A 22,531-nucleotide genomic window follows, 5' to 3' on the forward strand; every position below is an offset into this window, starting at 1 on the left:
ATGTTAAAGGAGTAGTTCACCTTCAAAATGAAAATTCTGTCATCATTTAGCCTTCATGTTCTCTTGTCATTTCAAACCTGTATGACTTTATTTCTTCTACAGAACACAAGCGAATGAGTCGCTGTTAACAACATTCTTCAAAATATCTTCTTTTATGTTCTGCAGAAGAATCAGTCAAGACAAGTCATACAGGTTTGAAAAGACAAGAGGACATGTGTAAATGTAAATGATGACAGAATTTTCATGTTGAAGGTGAACTGCGTTTGTGTCACCTTGCTTTAATGTTTTCAGGCAATCATTTTGAGCCAAGATGATGAAATCTCATACTTTCACATGTGCTTAAGGGAGTGTATGGAAGCTTGTGTTGTAAATTAAATATTTCATAATGTTTTACACTATACATAAATGTTCTTGCTTTTTTACCATTAACTGAAAAAATGTCCCTATGGCCTACACTTCAACTACTGGTCTCATTTAGTTATCAGTGGAACGATGCCAGTGCTTCTGTTTGAAGCCTATACTGTCTTTTTTCTAAATTCAGGTTGAGTCATGTCTCTTGGCTGCAGTTCCCTACACCCATTAACTGATGCTGCTGTGGATAGAGGAGCCAGCCAGTGCATTAGCAATAGACAGAGCTGCAATGCCCTTTTCAAAGGCCAAGACTTCCATCCGCATGATATTTCATAAGCGAGAGACAGAAAGCATGTAACATCCCTCTGATTTTATCTGGCTAGATTGTAAAGCGCTAATTTAATTTTAAATGTCTTGTGCAAAAGAACTCTTGCACCGGAGGGAGAGAATAACCTTGTTTAGAAAGCCTTTGAATTTGGGTATGACTGATTAATCTTTCTGTCTTTGCTTGCAGATGTAAATCTTATTTTATGAAAAGGGTTGCTGCTTATAATTTGTTTTAGGCTTGTCTTTTCTTGTTTTTAGGTTATAACGCCATTGAATAAAGAAAACATGTATATTAGATTTGTATAGGCCTACTACAATTGAAGTATGGTAAGTGCACTGTGATGTAATTATTATCTCTGATTGTTTACTTGTCTGGCAACATTGTACAAAGATTGTAGCAATTCATTTTTAGAAATCAACGCTTTCAAAACTAGGTCCACATAGCACATTCAGGTCAGTCTCTGTACTTTATTATGGGACGATATTTTCGTTTATAAACGGACTAGAAACAGTCTAAAGGTGCCGTCTGATTGGCCAAACCAACGAAACGAACCAATCAAACTCTAATGCGATGAATCGTCCACCGTTGGAGTAGGCGTGGTCACGAAAAACATCGGATGGCGAGAGCCAATCAGAGATGGAAGAGATCAGCCAAGGCCATCGTCAGATGTCGACGCAGAGAAAACAGGAACGACCGCAAAAATTAGTCAATATAGTGAACGAGCACGCTGCGTGGAGGAAAAAGTGTCTCTCGCAACCACATCTCAGCTGTCAACACATTGAAAGCGGCTTGTGAGAGAAGAATACTCGTTCTTCTGAATCACTTCATACACTGGTAAGCACCCTTTGTGACGTTCAGTTTATTAGTAACGTTACTAAATAAAGAGTGAATTAAAGAAAATTCTGAACAGTCTCTCGGGTTACGGTAGTCAGTTTAGCATTGCGCGTATTAAGAAAACATATGAAAAGTACATTACTCTTTTGTTGTATGTACGTTAACGAATCGTGACGTAGATTGTGTAAACATGTTGTTATTAATTGTTCTTTTAATTATTAAATCGGTTGCCCGTGACAGATCTCTTGCATGGAGACAGGTTCTACCGGTCCTTAACGTTACATACGATGTGAACGAATGACTGGTTCTGTTTAACTTAACACCTTTCACGTATACGGAAGTGTAACATTAAGGTGCATGTTTACGTTTTAAAAAACAAAACACAGCAAGAAAACGCATGAATTTAATATTTTATTATAACATTTGCATTTCTTGGTGCTTTCCTGTTGTTTGTTGTTGCTTTGTTGAGGCAAAGCATTTTATTATTATTCTGCATCTTTCACTACAAAACAGCTTTAGATTCAGTTTTTAATGTGACTAACTACTAGACTCAAATCACGTTAAATGAAAGATGATGGATATTAATATGAAAGTAATTTGGTGCTGATTTTTAAATAAACCAGCATAATCAATAAGGATGGAGATCAGCATGTATGACGTCATCACCCTGCGCTTCCTAAACTTTAGTGGGATATGAGGCTAATAGCGATTTTGGGACCATCGTGTCCTTTACAGCTGGTGTTATCATATCAGCATCATCAGAGAAAGGAAACGGAAAGATTGAAGCAGTCGATGTGCCCGATAAATGTGTTGCTTTCTTGCACACAGTGTTATAAGATCGATATGTTTAGTTTGGACCCCGCCCATCACAGCATCAGTCTGAAGTGATGGATGCTCTCATGCTCAAATACTGCTACTCTTATGGGAGTCAGGGAAACGCAGAAATAAATCAGCTGTTTCACTGTTGTGACGCAAACCATTGTACCAGCCGCTCGTGTGTACTGTCCTGAGATCAGGGTTGTCGCTTTGTATGGCAGTAAGATCAATACTAAAACACTAAGCAGTGCTCTCCGTAATCGAAAAAATGAAATGACCGTCCCTTGTTAGTGTTCACAAACCACCTTGTTCTTCCCCCATCATTTGTCTTTGGCTACTAGACAAATGCTACTAGCTATTGTTACCACTGTAAAAGTATAATGAATTATTATTCATTTTTAAAGTCTTTTAAAGCTTTTGTGGTTTTAGTTTTTTTTTATGACGTTAGTGGATAAACCAAGATACGTTTAGTTTACCCCATATTATGTTTTGTAAGGACTGGGATGCAAATGTAGATGTCTACACAGGCCATTAAGTGTGATGGAGAACTGTTTAACTATCTAATTTGAAAGATCGCCATCACACAAACTAAACAGCTGTCATACTCAATACGAGGATGAATGTGATTTTAGTCTTTAGATTTTAGATTAAGTTAACCAAACCGTGAACTGTCTCAGTGCTGTATTACTAAATATTTGCACTCTTGAAATGGCCCGTATCAGATTAAAGGATGAAAATAAACTGTTGTGTAATTGAGGTTAAAAATGGAAATTGTGGATATGCGTGTAACCACTTAAAATGCTTTATGATGCATTTATTCTGCACTTTGAATATCTGTTTATTTTAGTAGATGTACTATTATCTCTATTTGGCTTTATTGCTGATTTCACAAGTCCAGTTATATGTCTATTATAGTGTTGCATCAGTGTTTCGTCCTGCTGGCATGTAAGACCATTGGAGCCTAATCAGTGACTCATCTTTTTTGTGTGAATGTTTGCTGTGATGCTGAAGATCAGTGAGATGTGAATTGTAGATGTCTACATGTTGAATGATAAAGTGTGTGACGGAGAATGGGAGTTTGGCTGCGAGTCTCAACTTTATACATTTAATTTGGAATAAAACTCAGACAGTGCTAAGTGTAGAAAACATCTTTGTGTTCTAGTTTGTATTTACAGTGTTTTTTCTATACTTATATGATTTTCTGGTTCTGCTGAACTGGATGCTCAAGTATTGCTTTCTTTCAGCAAACAGTTTTAAATGGCCTAAGTTCAAAAGGAGCTTGCCTTTTGTTAAAACAATGCAATATGCCTAAAGAATGCTGGTGACAACACCCCACCTTAGTACGTGGTTAGTTTGGCCACCTTTCATGAAACAGTCAAATTATTTTAGCTTAAACAAAAATGTATTCAATAGAAAACTGAAAAAATCTTAAGGTGAATAGAAAATGTGGAGGAAGGGTTTGGGGGTTGGAGCCGTCCTCTCTGTTCATTAGTAAATTGCTCGGGTGAATATTCTGTACGTGTCCACACACCGTTCCACATCAATTTTAATTAGAGAAGGAAAATGGGGGGAAACACTAAGGCATTTTAGACACTGACCACGTTTACATGGACGTCAGTAATAAAATTATTTGCCTTATTCTGAGTAAAATAATATTATGATGAAGGTGTTTACATGAGTTGCTTTAAGAATATACCTTCAATGTTCCCGTTTTACATGTTACACTACATAGTTCAATTAATGGCATACGTCATTACGTCCCTAAGTGACGCTGTTCGACGTTCCCTCCATAATTTTATGTATCAACAAACAGTTCGTCTTCGCCATGGTACCACATACAGTTTTTGGTGTTTCTTTCTTGTTTCCCATTCGGACCAAAAATGTGCTTTCTTGCTTGAAGCCATGTTGTTTGCCGTAAAACGAAATGGCTGTCCACTGCCGTGCATGTGTGTAACTAGGGATGCACCGATACCATTTTTTAAAGTATGATTACCGATATTTTTTTCTGGTACTCGCCGATACCTATAACCGATGCCTGTATAATGTACAATAATGTTAATAAACCAGTATCTTACTGGTACATTTTCTTTTTTCTTTTGTTTTTAGGTCTACTTAAATTTAAGTACTTTTTTTTAATCAAGTTCCATTTTTTATGATAAGTAGCACAATTTTACTAGCACGTTTACTTCAGTTTACTAAAGTAAACAATATACTCTGTGGTCAAATTATTTAAAAAAAATAAGGGGGGTGGTGTGGTAAAATGTGAGTGTATTATAACTTGTTCAAGTCAACCGGACTTTTATTTTGACGGATCGCCGCAAATGGTGTTTGTTTATGTGTTCGTGTCCTCGTGCAGTGAAACGCTAGCGCTGAGAGCTCCACAAGCACAATGCGTTCAGTACACGCAACCGCACCACTCTTTCACACACGGTAACGCAAAACAAGCAGAATACATATTTAAACAGTATCTGAATATTTCGTTAACTGTTACGTTAGCTGGTAAGCGCTAATTTCTTGTTAGGAAATGCCTGGATTCCTCGATTCCGTCCGCGTTTTCCGCATTGCGGAAATCATAGGGCTCTATGTATGTCACGTGAGGTATCGGCCTTTGGTATCGGTGTGTCATTACGAGTACGAGTACATGAGCTGGTGCATCCCTATGTGTAACCTGTCGCAAAGTGCCGCGAAAGTTCCTACATGCCGGTAATACGCCCTTTTCACAATGACGTTACTTAACTTCCGCCTTTTTGCAAAGCAGTGTATCATAACATCCGTCTTGCAACAAACAAGAAGAAAAAGAAGAAGAACTTCCGTTTTGCCGTCGCGCTGGAATTTAACAACAGTGAGAAAAAAATGGACAGAACACGTATTCAAGTACTTATCCTAGCACCTTCACTAACACAAAAAGAAAACAAAACACTTACCTTCATAATCAAACAGGTACTGTTCAACGAAGAATTTGTATCCTTTCTCTAGCTTTGATCTTGTCGTTAGCGAAAATTTGTCTGCAAGACGTTGTACATCATCTAGACGTATTTGTGGCAGATGTGCAAGCCACCAGAGGTGGGTAGAGTAGCCAAAATCTTTACTCAAGTAAAAGTACAAGTAACTAGAGAAATTGTTACTCAAGTAAATTTTAATAGTGACTTTTACTTTTACTTGAGTAAAAGTAAAAAAGTATGCAATGAAAAAACTACTCAAGTAGCTAGTTACTTAGTTACTTTGTATCTGATTATATAGGTCTACTACATAAAATTAATATTAACGCCAATATTTTAATATTACATTTTAATCAATATTTTTAATTATCATAAGCAGATATCTTTGCAATATACTAGAGAGACATTCTAAAGAATAGACAAACACAGAAGAGACAAGCATTTCTGTAAATTTCATCTAGTCCTGATGTCAATGTAGTTTACACAACTTATTTAGAATAATAGACCATGTCAAACTAAAGCATGAACTAAACTCAGAGCATTTCCTAAGATGATCTAGATCATCTGCAGTGCTCTCTTAAATGAAATACACATTTTTGAACAAAGCTCATGTTTTCTCGTGTTGTGTCACGTGTGTGTTGTGAAACGCTCTTACTTGTAAACAAACAGTAAACAGTGAACCACACGCCCATCAACACGTTTTCTTCCTTCTGTTCTTCAAATGTATATTTCTGCAAGCCCGCGTCTCTGTGTCTGACAGGTAACGCGCATGTTGCGGTGTCTGACGAACAGGTCGCGCGGGTGCGCGCATATGGCGGGCATTTATCATTGCTGGCAAACAATATGACACATTTGCAGTTTTGATTGTATAGATATAGATTCATATCCACTTCATCCAACGCTCTTTGTGTTCTGCGTGTTCTTAAATTTCGCGCTACGAGGAGTGCGTAATCCTGCTTCAGATGATTCAGATCGTGCTGCGAACTGAACAAATCATTTGAACTGATTCATTAGCCTATTCAAGTGGTTTTGCCCATTGTTCAATTAATGCTTTCAAAAGAATCGACTCAAAAGAATCGATCACTCGGGAATGCCCGTAAAAAGAGACGACAACCTTGAAATAAACAACGCGTTTTAAAAATCATATTTTAAAATGAAGGAACGAAGGAACGTCACGCAATGTAAGTTATGTAACGAAGTAAAAGTACAGATTTTCGATTACAAATTTACTCAAGTAAGAGTAAAATTACACACTTTTAATTTTACTTAAAAAGTACATATTTTCCAAAATGTTACTCAAGTAAATGTAACGAAGTAAATGTAGCGCGTTACTACCCACCTGGTAAACTCCATTCTGAGGCGCTAGCGGAAGTAACTTCTTCTTCTTGAGTTTTACTGGCGGTTGGCAAACCAGTTTATAGGTGCATTACCGCCACCTTATGAACTGGAGTGCTAACGGAAGAAATGATACACTGCTTCGTGGCAGAACGGAAGATGCGTGACGTCATGTGAAAAGGGCGTATAGTGCGATTAAGCTGTGTAACAGTTACATGTCTATACCGCACTTCGATAATGCGACTAAAATAGGAGTACTCCACCGGTCTTAATTCGATTTGTGCTTACTACGATTATGAGTTTAGACGGATTAAGCTAAACAAAAAGCTCTGTTTGCATGGTCCATTCTTAATCAGAGTATTGTCTTAATCGTGTTAATATCGGATTATTGTTGTCCATGTAAACGTGGTCACTAAGGGGCAGTTTCCCGGACAAGTCTTAAACCTAGTCCTAGACTAATTTAAACATCAGAGGTGTCTTGATCAAAAACAACTTACACTGACACATCTTAAAATATATCAGCATAGTTACAGTGCACACAGTAATGTTTTTTTTTGTAAATTATGTTTTTACAATGACTTAAGTATCCTAATTTAACTAAGGCCTAGTCGTGATTTAAAATAATCCCTGTCCGGGAAACCGCCCCTTAATGCTAGTCTAATTTAAAATGATGATTCACCCATAAATTCTGTCATTTATTTGTTTACCGTCTTGTCATTTCAAACATGTGTGACTTACTTTCTTCCACAGAACACAAAGGAAGATATTTTGATGAAATTTGGTAACCGAACAGCGCTGGCCCCCATTCACTTCAATTGCATTGACACAAAACCAATTGAAGTGAATGGTGGCCAGTTAACAACATTCTTCAAAATATCTTCTTTTGCATTCAGGTTTCTCTCTATTCTTTGAAGGCTGGTTTATAAGGTTGTTCAGTGACCCCTCTGACAGCACGGTACTTCACTTGTATTGCACATCCCGACACGGCTCAGAGTGAGGCCTCAGCCTGTCAGTCACAAAAGCACTCGTGTGCTGTATAGGAGCAGGTCTTGTTGATGGATATGAAGACTGCTTTTATTCCTTCATACAGTTTTTGGGATTGTGGAAGTTTTATAAGTTTGATTGTGTTGTTATGAAATAAATATATTCAGACGTGTCACGTGACCACGGCTGAGCACTGCTGGTCACATATGTCATTTATCAATCAGACTAGAAGAGTCATTGGCCTCTAGCAGAGCACAAAGTCTAGTGCTAATCAAATCAAAGCATCGACTCTATTTTTAGCCGCCTTCCCTGATTCAAGTAACGGCAAGGAGACAAGGGGTAAACTAAAGGACAAATGTAATAAGCCGAGGGTAAATGATTGGTTGTGCAGATTTGTAAACATTAATTCGCCAGTTAGCAGTAATTCACTGATGTCTGTGCTAATGCTGATGTCTTTAAACAAAAAAGAAAAAGAGATGAAAAAACTTGACTACATGTTCTTTCATTTGACCTTTTTATTGTTTATACAGCCCGTATATAGCATTCCACCAATTTGCATTTTGAGAATATATCAGTGAGTTGTAAATCAGCTTTATGTGGCCTTTCGAGCTGTGAGACTGTCAGGATGTTTTAAAAATGGACAACATAAAACACGACTCCTATTTATTTTTATTAAGATTTTGCACACACCTGTAAAAATGTATAATGCTGTCCTTCATTCTTTCATCTGAGGTCTCCTATGGCCTATGGTAATAGAACGTCACTGTCTCTCTTTTTCTGCAGTGATTTGTGTGATCTAGCACCATGTCAGCGAAAGCCATCTCAGAGCAGACGGGGAAGGAGTTCCTCTACAAGCACATTTGCACAACAGCCACTGTACAGAACCGGTTCCGCTATGCCAATGTGACGGCAGAAACCGACTGGCAGCGTCTGGTTCAGGATCATCCCTGGCTTCTGACAGAGGTAACAATAACAGTTCTAGAGCCAACCCTCAGTTATTTTTATATACTGTATAAATGAATACAGGTAATCACATGGAGAGATATTGAGGGCAGAGAATGCTTTACTAGACGTTTAATTAAAGGGCTGAAGTGAGGAGATCAGAATTTCTCCAATGACAGTACAGGGACAGTTCCGTCTCTCAGCATCTGCTGTAAAAGCACTCTTAATCACCTTTATGGAGGAGCCCAAAGGGTAATGATATTAGATATGACTCATCTCTCTCTCTCTCTCGTTCTCTCTCTCTCTCGTTCTCTCTCTCTCTCTCTCTCTCTCTCTCTCTCTCTCTCTCTCTCTCTCTCTCTCTCACAGCGAATCGAGGCTCTATATCTCTCTCGTTGACCGTTCTCTATGCTCCCGAGGCCGCAATCTGCATCTCTCGTTCTCGTCTCTCTCTCGTTCGTTCCTCAACTCTCTGCTTCGTCTCTCTCATGGTTCTTTCGATCTCTCTCTCGTCATCCCGTTCTCGTCATCTCCTCCATCTCTCTCCCATTTGCTCGTCTCCTCCGCCTCGTGTCTCTCTCTCTCTCTCTCTCTCTCTCTCTCTCTCTCTCTCTCTCTCTCTCTCTCTCTCTTTCTCTCTCTCTCTCGTTCTCTCTCGTTCTCTCGTTCTCTCTCGTTCTCTCGTTCTCTCTCTCTCTCGTTCTCTCTCTCTCTCGTTCTCTCTCTCTCTCGTTCTCTCTCTCTCTCGTTCTCTCTCTCTCTCGTTCTCTCGTTCTCTCTCTCGCTCTCTCTGTCTCTCTCTCGTTCTCTCTCTTTTGCACTCTCTTTCTCTCTTTTGCACTCTCTTTCTCTCTTTTGCACTCTCTTTCGTTCTCTCTCTCTCTCTCTCTTGTTCTCTTTCTCTCTCTCTCTCTCTCTCTCTCTCTCTCTGTCGTTCTCGTTCTCTCTCGTTCTCTCTCGTTCTCTCTCGTTCTCTCTCGTTCTCTCTCTCTCTCTCTCTCTCTCTCTCTCTCTCTCATACACTGCCTTATATAGTTCTGTTTAGGTTATTAATACGATTATTAAAGAAAAAACAGCCAATAAGACCCTAGAGACCTAGTTAATAAAATGGTTAAGAGAACTAGTTGATAAATAGCCAGGAGTATTTTTGCAAATTTTAGGCAAAGGGTGGCTAAATAAAGATGCCAATTTATAGTTATTTTAACTTACTAATGAGGTCAATATTATTCTAAGATTCTACTAAATGAATAAGTGACTTCAAATTTTAGAGTATGTATTATTTTAGGAAGGCATTCATTAAAATGAGCAAATCCTTATCTAAATCCTGTTTTTTTTGTATCTAATCTCCAATGTTCTACATTAAAGAAGAACTTTGGACCAGTCTATGTTCTAAACTTTTGTTACACACTTTTAATTAAAATGACTAAAATTTGCCAGCTGTTCATTTGTGTCTTGACTGTAATACTGTACAATACTTAAAGTTATAAAAGATAAAATTGTGTTGTTTATCATGTTTCCATCCAGAAATTGGTTGTAAAGCCCGATCAGCTGATCAAACGCAGAGGGAAGCTGGGCTTGGTCGGTGTGAACCTGGATCTGAATGGTGTGAAGGAATGGCTTAAACCTCGCCTTATGAAGGAGACAACGGTGAGGACACACACGCTTCTTCAGCACTAGCTTTCTATTTTGCTGACATGGTTGTCCCTGTGGAAACGAGCGAACACATTTATCTGGTGTGTGTACAATTCATCCATTCATCTAATACTCCAGTACACATTTGTTGCCTCCGGGCCTAAACACATTTAACAAGCTATTGCTGAGAGAAAGTGAGAGAGAAAAATGCAACCAGACTTCAGACCTCCTGTGACCTAGCAGGCAAAAACAAGATTGCATTGTTCCATTAAAGGCTTAGTTATAGTCACACACTATTCTTCTGTCGTCATTTTTATTTATTTATATTGTTGCTGTCTGTCTGCAGGGCCTCCACCACAGTAATGCTTCACCTTGTCATTATTCTCTGTTTTTCTTTTCCGCGCAGAAATGTCACCTCGCCTTTCTTCTCTCTACTTGATTTCTGTCATCTGGCCTATTGGCCCACTGTTGTGACTGCACCACAAATGAGATTGCTGTGTATGTGTGTGTTTGTGTATTTGGTTGTGGCGATGCATGTCAAATCTTTTGATATTCTTAGAGGGTTCCTGAGCAGCGCGCGGGGCCAGTCACTTCTCAACACAAAGCATTTCCACTGGCTGAACATTTTCCGTCCTCTAGCCTCCTTTTCTTATGTCTCTTATATAATTCTGCTTTTCATTGTGTGTTTCTCATTGAAAGCTTCTAGACTGAAGGCAGTTTCTGAAGTTTTGCTTTTAAGGACATCATACAGTACAAACACAACATACAAGCTTTCAAAATCTCTGTGTCTCGCAGGTGGGGAAGGCTAAAGGCATTCTGAAGAACTTCCTGATTGAGCCTTTTGTTCCCCATAAGCAAGTGAGTATAAATGTGTATAAAACAATCTCTTTTGTTCAGTCTATAGACACATTACTTCAAAAGAAGGTTAAATGTTAGTTCTCTCTTCAGGAGAAATACATTGCTTATTATTTACATGATTTAATCTTTTTATTATGATATTGTTCATCTGAAAAGTGTATAGTTTTCATAACTGAACAGAAAAATAACTCTGAATGAACATATGTCTTGGCAGGAGGAGGAGTTTTACATGTGCATCTACGCCACACGTGAGGGCGATTACATGCTCTTCCATCACGAGGGGGGTGTGGATGTGGGAGATGTGGACTCCAAGGCCCTGAAACTCCTGGTGGGAGTGGATGAGAAAATCAGCCCTGACGCAGTAAAGAGTGAACTCCTCAAACACGCTCCTGCAGACAAGAAAGAGTGAGTGAGATGAATCGGACTGAGATTTGACAAAATAGTGGTGGTGTTGTGTGTTAATTTGATCTAATACTGTATACCTGATGTTTCTGTATGAATGCTGCCAACTTCTCAGAGAAGCATTTCTTACGGACCGTTAGAAAAGGAGTGTATATGGAGGTGACAGCTTGTCAAATATTTTGGTCTTGGTATATGTAAGAATAGGAATCGTAAGGACATTAATTATTCAGTTTTTGATTCTGATGGCACTTAATTCTATTTCCATAAAGATCTTTCATCTATCTCAGTTTATAAACCTGTAGATGATGGAACAATTTTTCACTGGCATGTTAAACTCATACATAATACAACTGTGTTCGTTGGAGATGGAGTCATTCAGACTGATTCACTGAGTTAAAACGTATAACTCATCGGCTTTAGATGACTCTTTTTGATGTTTCTATTACAAAGAATCGTAAGACTCATTTGTTTGAGAATCATTCTTTCGGTGTGTTGTATTTTTGATGTTTTAAGAACTTGTTAGAAGTAGTCTTTGTGGAATATTCTTCTTTCAACATATTACGTTCATAATGACACTGAATAGTAGAGCTCAAGAGAGAGATAGTGGACAAACAAGCTAGACGCTCCTAGTTATGCATTTTGCTGGAAGCATGCAGCTAAAGGCTCTTTGGTCCATTACACTAATTCAATCTTTTCTCTTCCTCGCTCTCCACCCTCAGTATTATTCAGATCACGCATATAAACACCTATCTGTCTTTTTGACGGGAGACACACACACACACACACACACACACACACACACACACACACACACACACACAGTCTTGGCTGACATTGAGATTGACTTGGAGATTGTTTGGCAGCACATTGTGGCCAGTATTTCTCTCTCTCCTTCTCTCTCATTTCATACCTACCTTCCTTGTCTTTTTATTTCATTTTCTTAGTCAGACACACACACATCATTAGAAAGTGTGGAAAAACAGCACAAGATAAATGTTTGTTTGCGAGTGAATTTACTGATTCACTGTCCTCCCACAAGTTGAAGCTGTCAGACTGATTCACTGGAGACCGCTCGTGGTTTCTCGTGGGTAATTGGTGTGCTCTGGACTGTGAGCCATCACTGTTTATTTATTTCTATTTTTTTATGGCGCAGATGACAGATGATGTGCTCTCAGTCTCTCCTCCCTTCCGTCTCTCTGTCTTCCCTCAGTGCTCCAAATACCAGCTGTTGAAACTTGAACCGTGACAGATTCTGCTGCTAAATTGGCTGTCATTACCACACAGTCTATTTAATCTGCAGTCCAGTTTTATTGTTTTCGTTTGTTTGGTTTAATTTCAACGCACCATCACCTTTTGGGTGTGTGCAGACAGTGATGATCTTGCATGACAGGATTATTTAGCTTGTTCTGTATTGTGGAATGTGGTTTTGTCAGTTTATAATGACATTAGGCCTGGGTAAAGCTATTTATAGTAGCACACAGGAAAAATATGCATTGTCATTGCATTTCGTAATACACTTATACTAATAATATAATAAAGAAAATACCTATTTTTTTCTAAATAAAAAACCTTCATATACTGATTGTGAGAATATGCAGCTGAAAGTTTTTTTTTCTCTTCAGGATGTTGTCTAGTTTCTTGGTGGGCTTGTTCAACCTGTACGAGGACTTGTATTTTACATACTTGGAAATCAACCCTCTTGGTAAGTTTCAAAACCAGCCCATCCCACCTCAGCTGTTATGTGGTAGTTTTAAGTTCACCAAAACTTCTGACTCACTTCTTTTCACGGCACAGGGAAACTTTGACAAATGTTTAAGCCCATAAATGTTTTACCCTCTCATTAGACTTGAATGACTAATCCTGCATTAAAATGATTTTCCAGGATTTATTAGCTCATGGGTTTGTTTTCTGTATTATATATCTATACTATATAAGACTTAGCTCAAATTCAACTAGATGTCAGATAAACTAATGTTTCTTTAAGGAAATTATTATTATAATTGTTGGATTATTAAAGGATTAGTTTACCCAAACAAATATATCATAATTTACTTGGCCTCATTTCCATCCCAGATGTATATGAAATATCTTCAGTTAAACACAATTTATTTATTATATAAAAATGATCTGTCCCAAAAAAGCACATTCTGTACATATCTCACAATAGTGATAACTCAAGAGTGTTAATAAATGTCTTTTAAAGCAAAACGATGGGTGTGTGAGAAACAATATTTTGATATTTCCCTAAATTGAAACCAAAACAAGCACCACATTCCGTTATGATGGCACACTGATAACGTCATATTTTATATATTATACACTTACAAAAGATATGTCAGATTTGAAATACTTTAATAATGCTGTTTATTATGAATGTATGTGATTTTTGGACCTTCAACATTTTGGGACCTATATAGTATATAAAGTGAAAAGTGAAACTGAAGAATGCAAATCTTACATCTGGGATGGCATAGAGATGAGTAAATTATGAAACTATTTCCTTTCAGTTTCTAATGAATGAACATGATTTCACATGCTGTTTGATGGTGGCAGGAAGTGTTTCACATGACATTAATTAAAAGTCTCTGTGTGCTCTACAGCATCTGCTTCTGTGTCAACTGTGTTTCTTACAATTTTCTGCATACACGTTCACAAACCCAGGTGCACAGACCTCTTGCTAGGCGATCCCAGTGTGAACATGCAGAATCCTTACAGTGTATTTGCACTGTATTGTAAAAATAGGGCCTGTTAGCTATACCCCTAATGGAAACTTTGTCTTTCGTACCTTATTGCTTGCATAATAAATATTATTATATCAACTGATTTATAAAAGCGTTTAAGGGAGTTTTGGGAGTTCTGCTTCATGTTGTGTTTAAAAACATTAATCATCCATAGTCTGATCGCATGTTGTTCTGTGGCATATTGCTTTATTCTGTAGTATGAACATGTGATCTTTTTCCTTCTAGTTGTCACTAAGGATGGTGTGTATGTGCTGGACATGGCTGCTAAAATCGATGCTACCGCTGATTACTTGTGTAAGGCCAAATGGGGTGATGTGGAGTTTCCTCCTCCCTTTGGCAGAGAAGCTTATCCGGAGGTAAATGGACCAATCAATATCTCACACATAAAGACTCACGTTATCTTGTACATTTACAATACAGAAATAGTCATGCTAATGCATGCCAAGTGCTTATTTTCTTACTTTCTTAAAAGAATATCTGTCCTCTTGTTTTGTTTTTGCTGACTCATCAGAGGAAGCTTGTGTCTCTGATTCTGCTGTGTTGTCATACTTACATTTCCCCTTCAAAAATAATTATTTGGAGACGGGCCTTTATGATTCATTTATGACATTGTGTTTTGTGTGTGTGGTTTGAACAGCATGGTGGATTTTTGTCTTACGTTTACTATCATACATAAACGTTTTTGTAACCACCTTTTAGGAAGCGTACATAGCGGATTTGGATGCTAAGAGCGGTGCCAGCCTCAAACTCACTCTCCTCAATCCACGTGGAAGAATCTGGACCATGGTGGCAGGGGGCGGGGCTTCTGTCGTGTACAGGTACCAATCAGCATTCTCTAGTTTGCATATGAAGTTTGTGATTTCAGTGTGTTAAAATGAAGACTTAATACACTGAGAGGTTTATGAAGCTTAGCATATACTAAATCTTAGAGAAGCCATTAAAAAGGAAAGTGTTTGGCTTTATGGGCTGGAAGATGAAGCAGATTCTTGTTTAAGTCATAATCCCTGTGACGGCATTAGCCATCCCTCCCCGATGACTGTTATCTACCACTACTGCATCTGTCTGTCTCCATCCCTCTTTCTGGATGGAGGGAGGAGATGGAGCGAGAGAAAACATTGGGAGACTAATTAGAATGTGTGTGCATGTGGTGCTTTCCTTTGAGAGTAATAAAAAGAATCCAGAAGTCCAACATTTTTCTCTTTGATGCACAAATTGTAAACTCAAATCAAACAGATTTTAGATTTAATGGATCATTTGCTGTGCTCGGTTTACTCTAATACAATTTCATTGGTATTTCATAGTCATGCACTTTCCTGGTGGAATGTACCTGGTGGAAGGTTCAAACAAATAAAAAAAACTTGGAACATTTTAAGAAATGTTAAAAATGTAATTTCTTGTCCTGGAAGCGTTTTAAATCAATAAAATCAAGTATAATTTAATAAAGTCAAAGCAATATTTAGAAATATAGTTGGTATTAATACAATATAATTTTAGGAGTCGCCCAGCAGTTTAACGTTGAATAACATGGATTATTATTATTCTTTCATAGTGACACAATCTGTGATCTGGGCGGAGTCAATGAACTGGCCAACTACGGCGAATATTCAGGCGCTCCTAGTGAACAGCAGACCTACGACTATGCCAAAACCATCCTGTCACTCATGACCCGTGAGAAACACCTTGATGGTACGTCCAAGAACTTTTTTCCGTCCCTCTATGCCTGTATGTACTGTACTGATGATTCTGATGTGTTGTTTATTTCTGTGTAGGTAAAGTTCTGATCATTGGAGGGAGCATCGCTAACTTCACTAATGTGGCGGCAACATTCAAGGTTGGAGTCAGTCAGTTTGACATGTCCATCTGTGTTTGATATCTGCATTAGCATTTGTTTTGTAACAGTTCTGTTGTGTGTTTGTGTGGCTCTTTCTGTGCATATTAGGGTATCGTCAGGGCCATCAAAGATTATCAGGATCCACTGAAAGAGCATGAGGTGACTATATTTGTCCGGCGCGGTGGTCCGAACTACCAGGAAGGTTTGCGAGTCATGGGGGAAGTTGGTGAGTGTGTGCACGTTCATGTATGAGAAATCAAATCCTTGACAAATAACTCTCTTATGTACTGTATGTGTTTGCATGGCAGGAAAGACCACCGGTATTCCTATTCACGTCTTTGGCACTGAGACCCACATGACAGCTATTGTTGGAATGGCGCTAGGTCAACGGCCAATCGATACACAACCTCGTGCTGCCGCCCACACGGCCAACTTCCTGCTCAACTCGAGTGCCAACACCACTGTAAGTCATTGTGTGTGTGTGTGATATTCTGAGTGCACTTGCATTAAACCACTCGTCGCCTTAAGCTTCCGTTATAAGAGATGATCCAGAATGTCTGTTGAGTCCTTTGCTATAGTGTGTAGAGATCAGGTCATAAAGTTATTATCTTGTTGACAGATCATAAATAATAAATTCCTGCAAAATGCTCAGGTACGACTGACACATTCAAATATAATATTTAATGCAACATAATGTTAATCCCTAAGGTTAACTCTTGGATTGATCTATGGTGTGTCTTTCCTTTTCTCACTTTCTCTCTTGATTTCTTTTTTATCTCATCCTTTCAGACTCCCGCATCCAGCAGATCCGCCTCTTTTTCCGAGGCCAATTCTGGAGCAGAAGTCTCACCATCTCAGAAAAAACAAGCAGGACTTGCACCAGGTAAACAACACATATTGTAAAATTGCAGTAAGAGTTGATACCTGTTCTTTGGGGTGCCCCCTGCAGGCCAATGAGTGTAGTGGAACTACAGTCTACACAAAATCAGTTTGTTATACTAAACAAAAAAAGGTGTTTTATCACTTATTTATGTTTTTATATATCTTATTTGACTTCTCTATGTTCTTCTGTCTTTCATTTGGATCATCTAGCCAAAAGCACTCTGTTCAGTAAGCTCACCAAGACCATAGTGTGGGGGATGCAGACAAGGGCGGTGCAAGGCATGCTGGACTTCGATTACGTGTGCTCACGGGAGGAGCCATCTGTGGCAGCTATGGTTTACCCCTTTACGTGAGTCATTTTAGTTGTTTAATCAGGAGCCACTATATGCAATGCGCATGTGCAGTATACTATGACCTACGTACTGTATACTATATTAACAATGCATATCTTTACAATCAGAGGAGACCACAAACAGAAGTTTTACTGGGGTCATAAGGAGATCCTGTTGCCAGTCTATAAGAACATGTCTGACGCCATGAAGAAACATCCAGAGGTGGACGTGCTCATCAACTTTGCCTCTCTCCGCTCTGCCTATGACAGCACCTTGGAGACCATGCAGTACCCACAGGTCTGAGATCAGTCATGGAGGATGCTTATATACCTTTACCATGCCGTAAACTTCAGATTAATCTTCAGAACCCAAAGTTGTCTGGTTGTTAATCTATTGTGATGATGTAATTGTGTGTTTTTCATACAGATCCACACCATAGCCATCATAGCTGAGGGTATCCCAGAGGCCTTGACTCGCAAGATCATCAAAACGGCTGATGAGAAGGGAGTCACCATCATTGGTCCTGCCACGGTATGTGTGTGTGTGTTTATTGACTAGGATGATATAGCGAATGAGGGATGGTAAATGCCCTGCATCTGTAACTTGAATGTGTGTGTTTATGTAGGTTGGCGGTATTAAACCAGGCTGTTTTAAGATTGGTAACACTGGAGGAATGCTGGATAACATCCTGGCATCTAGGCTGTACAGGCCAGGCAGTGTGGCCTACGTCTCTCGCTCTGGTGGAATGTCCAATGAGCTCAACAACATCATCTCACGAACTACGGATGGAGTGTATGAAGGAGTCGCCATAGGAGGAGACAGGTGTGTGTGTGTTATAAACTAGAGATGCTGATTTATTGCTTTTAAGTGATACAGTAATACACACAATATAGACAACTTTGTGTAATGTCTATTCAGTGATTTTTGCATGTAATAAAAAAGTCAAGCTATTTTTAATCTAAATGTGCTTTGTGTAGGTATCCAGGCTCTGTGTTCATGGATCACGTATTAAGGTATCAGGACACACCAGGAGTGAAGATGATCGTTGTTCTTGGAGAGGTGCGTAAAGTCCATTAATCTGTTCTTAGTCCGGATCAAATTTCCTAGTGTGATTTTTCTGAAGTTTCTGCCACATGCATAAATGTATCCTCTTAGTTAATCTTCTCTTTGATTGTAGATTGGAGGAACCGAGGAGTACAAGATTTGTAATAGCATTATAGAGGGCAGGATCACCAAACCTGTGGTCTGCTGGTGCATCGGGACCTGTGCCACCCTTTTCTCATCTGAGGTGTGTTTCACTCTCTAATAACATCTTAATTTGTTTAGACAAGCAAATAAGTTTGACCTTTTGATCACTACGAGGCACCAAATCACTCAATTCACCCATTCTGTTCCTCTCTGGTTTTTATGTACTTAACCCTTAACTTTCCATTATTTAACATTTTATGATGTTAGCTTCAGTGCTACTCCTACTTGTAAATGTAGCTTTGTGTGCTGCACTTATTGTTGACTCCTAATTTCAAATGTTAAATGCTCCCTTAGTTTTAAGTCGCTTTGGATAAAAGTGTCTTCTAAATGAATACATGTAATTGAAGGTTTGTTCGTGCCTTTAGGTTCAGTTTGGCCACGCTGGAGCTTGTGCTAACCAGGAGTCTGAGACTGCAGTGGCCAAGAACAAAGCACTGGAAGAAGCAGGAGCTTTTGTGCCTAGGAGCTTTGATAAGCTGGGCGATGTCATCAAGTATGTGAATTATACTATAGAACTGTAGCTTTGTTTGTGTACCTGAATTGACAAACATCATGTGGCCTTTATAACCACATGTGTGTCTACCCTGTAGATCCGTGTATGATAATCTGGTGGCCAAGGGTGTGATTGTGCCTGCTAAAGAGTTGCCGCCCCCTACAGTGCCGATGGATTACTCTTGGGCTCGTGTGAGTATATGAACATCATGCGTGTGGAAGACATCTTGCAAGATTCCGGCTTGTGCCTAAACATTATCTGCATCTTCTTTTGTCTGCAGGAGCTGGGTCTGATCCGTAAACCAGCATCCTTCATGACCAGTATCTGTGATGAAAGAGGACAGGAACTCATTTACGCAGGCATGCCCATTACTGAGGTCTTTAAATCTGAGATTGGGCTGGGTGGAACTCTCGGCCTGCTCTGGTTCCAGAGGAGGTGCGTGTTCATTTATTGGGTGACTCGCCGTTATTATTGCTGTCGAGTGTAAACATTGTATTTCCAAAACTGCAATTTTTTTAGGAAATAGAAGAAAATACAGTATTGTTTAAATAATTAAATGCTGTGTTGTCAAAGTTAGCAAGCTGTTTTAATACTTTTCATGGGTTAAATATTTGACCAGTATTATGCAAATATAATTATATTTTAATAATTATCATAATTATAACATGTCGTGTAATTATGTAATAAGGATCATGAAGTCATGTAACTAAAAATCTTTTTTCAAACGGAAGCTTCATTATCTTTATGAAAAATATAATTTACATATGAGACCCAGACATGCTCTTGATATGAGATTACCAATTTATTACACCTCTTATTCTTGAGTCTTTTTTTATATTTTCATGTGTGTGTTTGCAGGCTGCCGCGCTACGCATGTCAGTTCATTGAGATGTGTCTGATGGTGACGGCCGATCACGGCCCTGCTGTCTCCGGAGCTCATAACACCATAGTGTGTGCTCGTGCGGGTAAAGACTTGATCTCCAGCCTTACCTCAGGACTCCTCACAATCGTAAGATTACTACACACTCATGGCCTAACAGTGTTAACATCAGAAGGGTGTCAGTGAAAACCACTGTATCTGTGGCTTTGGGGTTTTTTCTAGGGTGATCGTTTTGGAGGTGCCCTGGACGCAGCTGCTAAGCAGTTCAGCAAGGCGTTTGACAGTGGCATGTTGCCGATGGAATTTGTCAACAAAATGAAGAAAGACGGCAAACTCATTATGGGCATCGGACACCGAGTGAAATCTGTAAGTGGATAATCGCACCTCCGTTATAGCTGGTGGGATTGTTCTTAAATCTTTCAAGACATAGTTTGACAACATATTTTGCAATGTTGGTTTAATAGTTTTACCATCTGATCTGATTTTCAGATCAATAATCCTGACATGCGAGTGCAGATCCTCAAAGACTTTGTGAAGCAGCATTTCCCCGCCACTCAGGTGCTGGATTATGCTTTGGAGGTCGAGAAGATCACCACCTCAAAGGTACAATCACCTCTATGTCTCTACATCTGTGCATCAGGTACTACTGCACTACTACTGTAGTAAAATGTCTATGTCTGTATCTCAATCAGAAACCAAACCTCATCCTGAACGTGGATGGTTTTATTGGAGTGGCTTTCGTGGATTTGTTGAGGAACTGTGGTGGCTTCACTCGGTCAGTAAAACAGGGAAACATTATTTTTGGACTTAAAACAAACATTATAAGAGAAATCCTTAACTGTCAATGTTAACAACTCTTGCTTCCTCCTTTGAACAGCGATGAGGCGGATGAGTTTGTGGAGATCGGGGCACTGAATGGAATCTTTGTCCTGGGCCGCAGCATGGGATTCATAGGTCTGTGTTTGTTCATTACATCTCTCAGGCAGGTGTATGAATAAATAATTTAACCATTTATTTTTGTCTGCAGGTCATTATCTAGACCAGAAGAGGTTGAAACAGGGTTTGTACCGCCATCCTTGGGATGACATTTCTTATGTTCTTCCGGAGCATATGACCATGTAATGATGGAAAGCATTGCGGTTCATCTCACTTAGTGTCATAAAATGAAGTCACTCTTGAACTTAAATCATTTTTACGTGTGTAAATGTGTATATGTAGTCCTGTGAATGTGTCAGAATGTTTGTTGTGTCTGAAAGTGTGGCAAACTGAATTACTGTCTTGCTATTAACTGAAGCTTGCCAATAACATAAATTACATAGCATTGATTTTCTCTTGCAAAGTCATTTAACTGTGAAATCGCTCTAATACATTCCACATCTCTGTAATAAATGTGTCTCATGTATATTTAAAAAACAGACACAATCGAATTTTCATGTTAGCCTGCCTACTTTGTAAGCTTTAAAGGGAAACTAAATTAGATATTAAACGCCTGGTGGCTAAAAAAAAACGTACAGCCTTGTCTTTTACTCAGACATGTATGTAACCAAGTTAATAAATATAAGTACTTACACAATCTCATAACTTACAGAATCATATAACACTAAAGTAACTATATAATAGCCAGGCTATTTTGACTAATATTTTGTGAATAGTGCCATCTAAAAATAGTGCAATAATGACTTGCTTTGCATAATAGCAAGCAACAGCTTCATGTGATTTACGTATTTTATCAAATTAATATGCAGGATAGAAATATATCTATTTTTAATGTATACAAATCAGACACATATTTTGGACATTAACACTATTTGTAAAAGTGCAGAGTGCCATGACGTTCAGCAATGTTTACAGTCCATCTGCTGTTTAACAATGCAGCACAGTTTTTAATTTGTTAGTTAAAACCAAAATTTGATTACTCTTATTTATTTTCTTTTTTTCACATTTATATTTCACCCAAGCTCAGCTGTGATGACTAATAAACTGAAGGCTATTGTATAAGTCATATTCATTAGTTGTGTATTGTTTCATGTAGTTAATGATAATAAAGACTAAATTCAATATTGGCTAACTCTTTTAATGTTGGCTTGATGTATATATGCAACAAAAACAGGGATGCAAACACACCCGTGGTGAAAAGAGACGTGAGCACACATCAATGTATTTCAATGCGTTACACACTGTATCTGTTAAAAATCATCCCTAAAACTGACACATAGATATAAGACAAGGTCTGTGAAACAGAATTCACATTGGCGGTGTTTACAAATAACAAAAACTTGTGACAATTGACAGTTTTTGTTATGTGATGTCATAACCATCGTCGCCATTCTTGCATCATTGCTCCTCAGCTGTAAGAAAAACACACGTTTTTTTGTGTTCATTCTCTGCTACAGTTGAACATGAACGGATGATAACATTTAAAAGGTATTTATCCTTTTCAAATGTCTTTTTTAGTTACTAAATGTCAGATTTTTATAAAAGTTTTGCAGTTATTTTTCAGTCAGTAGAAGGAATTGCTTTTATTTGTGATTTATTTCTAAATACGATGCTAAGTTGAAGCTAATAGTAAATCTGCTTGTCTATAATTTCCCTTATCTCTTATTTGGTGTGACATAGGCTAAGTTTGCGATTCTGTTATTTTTGGAATCGCTAGGCTACTGCTGAAAAGCATGCAACTGAATTTGAATAAAGACCATGTTTTCA

The 22,531-nt window shown here is 38.5% G+C and overlaps 1 protein-coding gene across 1 annotated transcript; it reads left to right on the forward strand.

Moving 5' to 3' along the window:
- Positions 1 to 1,349: 1,349 nt before the first annotated feature.
- Positions 1,350 to 21,891, forward strand: aclya (ATP citrate lyase a). Its single transcript, XM_057346945.1, has 28 exons — positions 1,350 to 1,513; positions 8,371 to 8,550; positions 10,054 to 10,176; positions 10,957 to 11,019; positions 11,234 to 11,424; positions 13,044 to 13,123; positions 14,388 to 14,518; positions 14,862 to 14,980; positions 15,712 to 15,848; positions 15,932 to 15,993; positions 16,102 to 16,219; positions 16,302 to 16,456; positions 16,783 to 16,876; positions 17,086 to 17,224; positions 17,336 to 17,504; positions 17,634 to 17,738; positions 17,833 to 18,029; positions 18,185 to 18,266; positions 18,385 to 18,495; positions 18,821 to 18,948; positions 19,046 to 19,139; positions 19,229 to 19,383; positions 19,807 to 19,957; positions 20,051 to 20,194; positions 20,318 to 20,431; positions 20,521 to 20,603; positions 20,706 to 20,782; positions 20,856 to 21,891. Exons 2-28 carry the CDS (start codon positions 8,392 to 8,394, stop codon positions 20,948 to 20,950), a joined length of 3,276 nt encoding a protein of 1,091 aa, XP_057202928.1. The 5' UTR covers positions 1,350 to 1,513; positions 8,371 to 8,391; the 3' UTR covers positions 20,951 to 21,891.
- Positions 21,892 to 22,531: the final 640 nt, after the last annotated feature.

This window comes from Triplophysa rosa, linkage group LG11 (genome assembly GCF_024868665.1).
Source record: "Triplophysa rosa linkage group LG11, Trosa_1v2, whole genome shotgun sequence".
In the NCBI taxonomy this organism is placed as follows: domain Eukaryota; kingdom Metazoa; phylum Chordata; class Actinopteri; order Cypriniformes; family Nemacheilidae; genus Triplophysa; species Triplophysa rosa.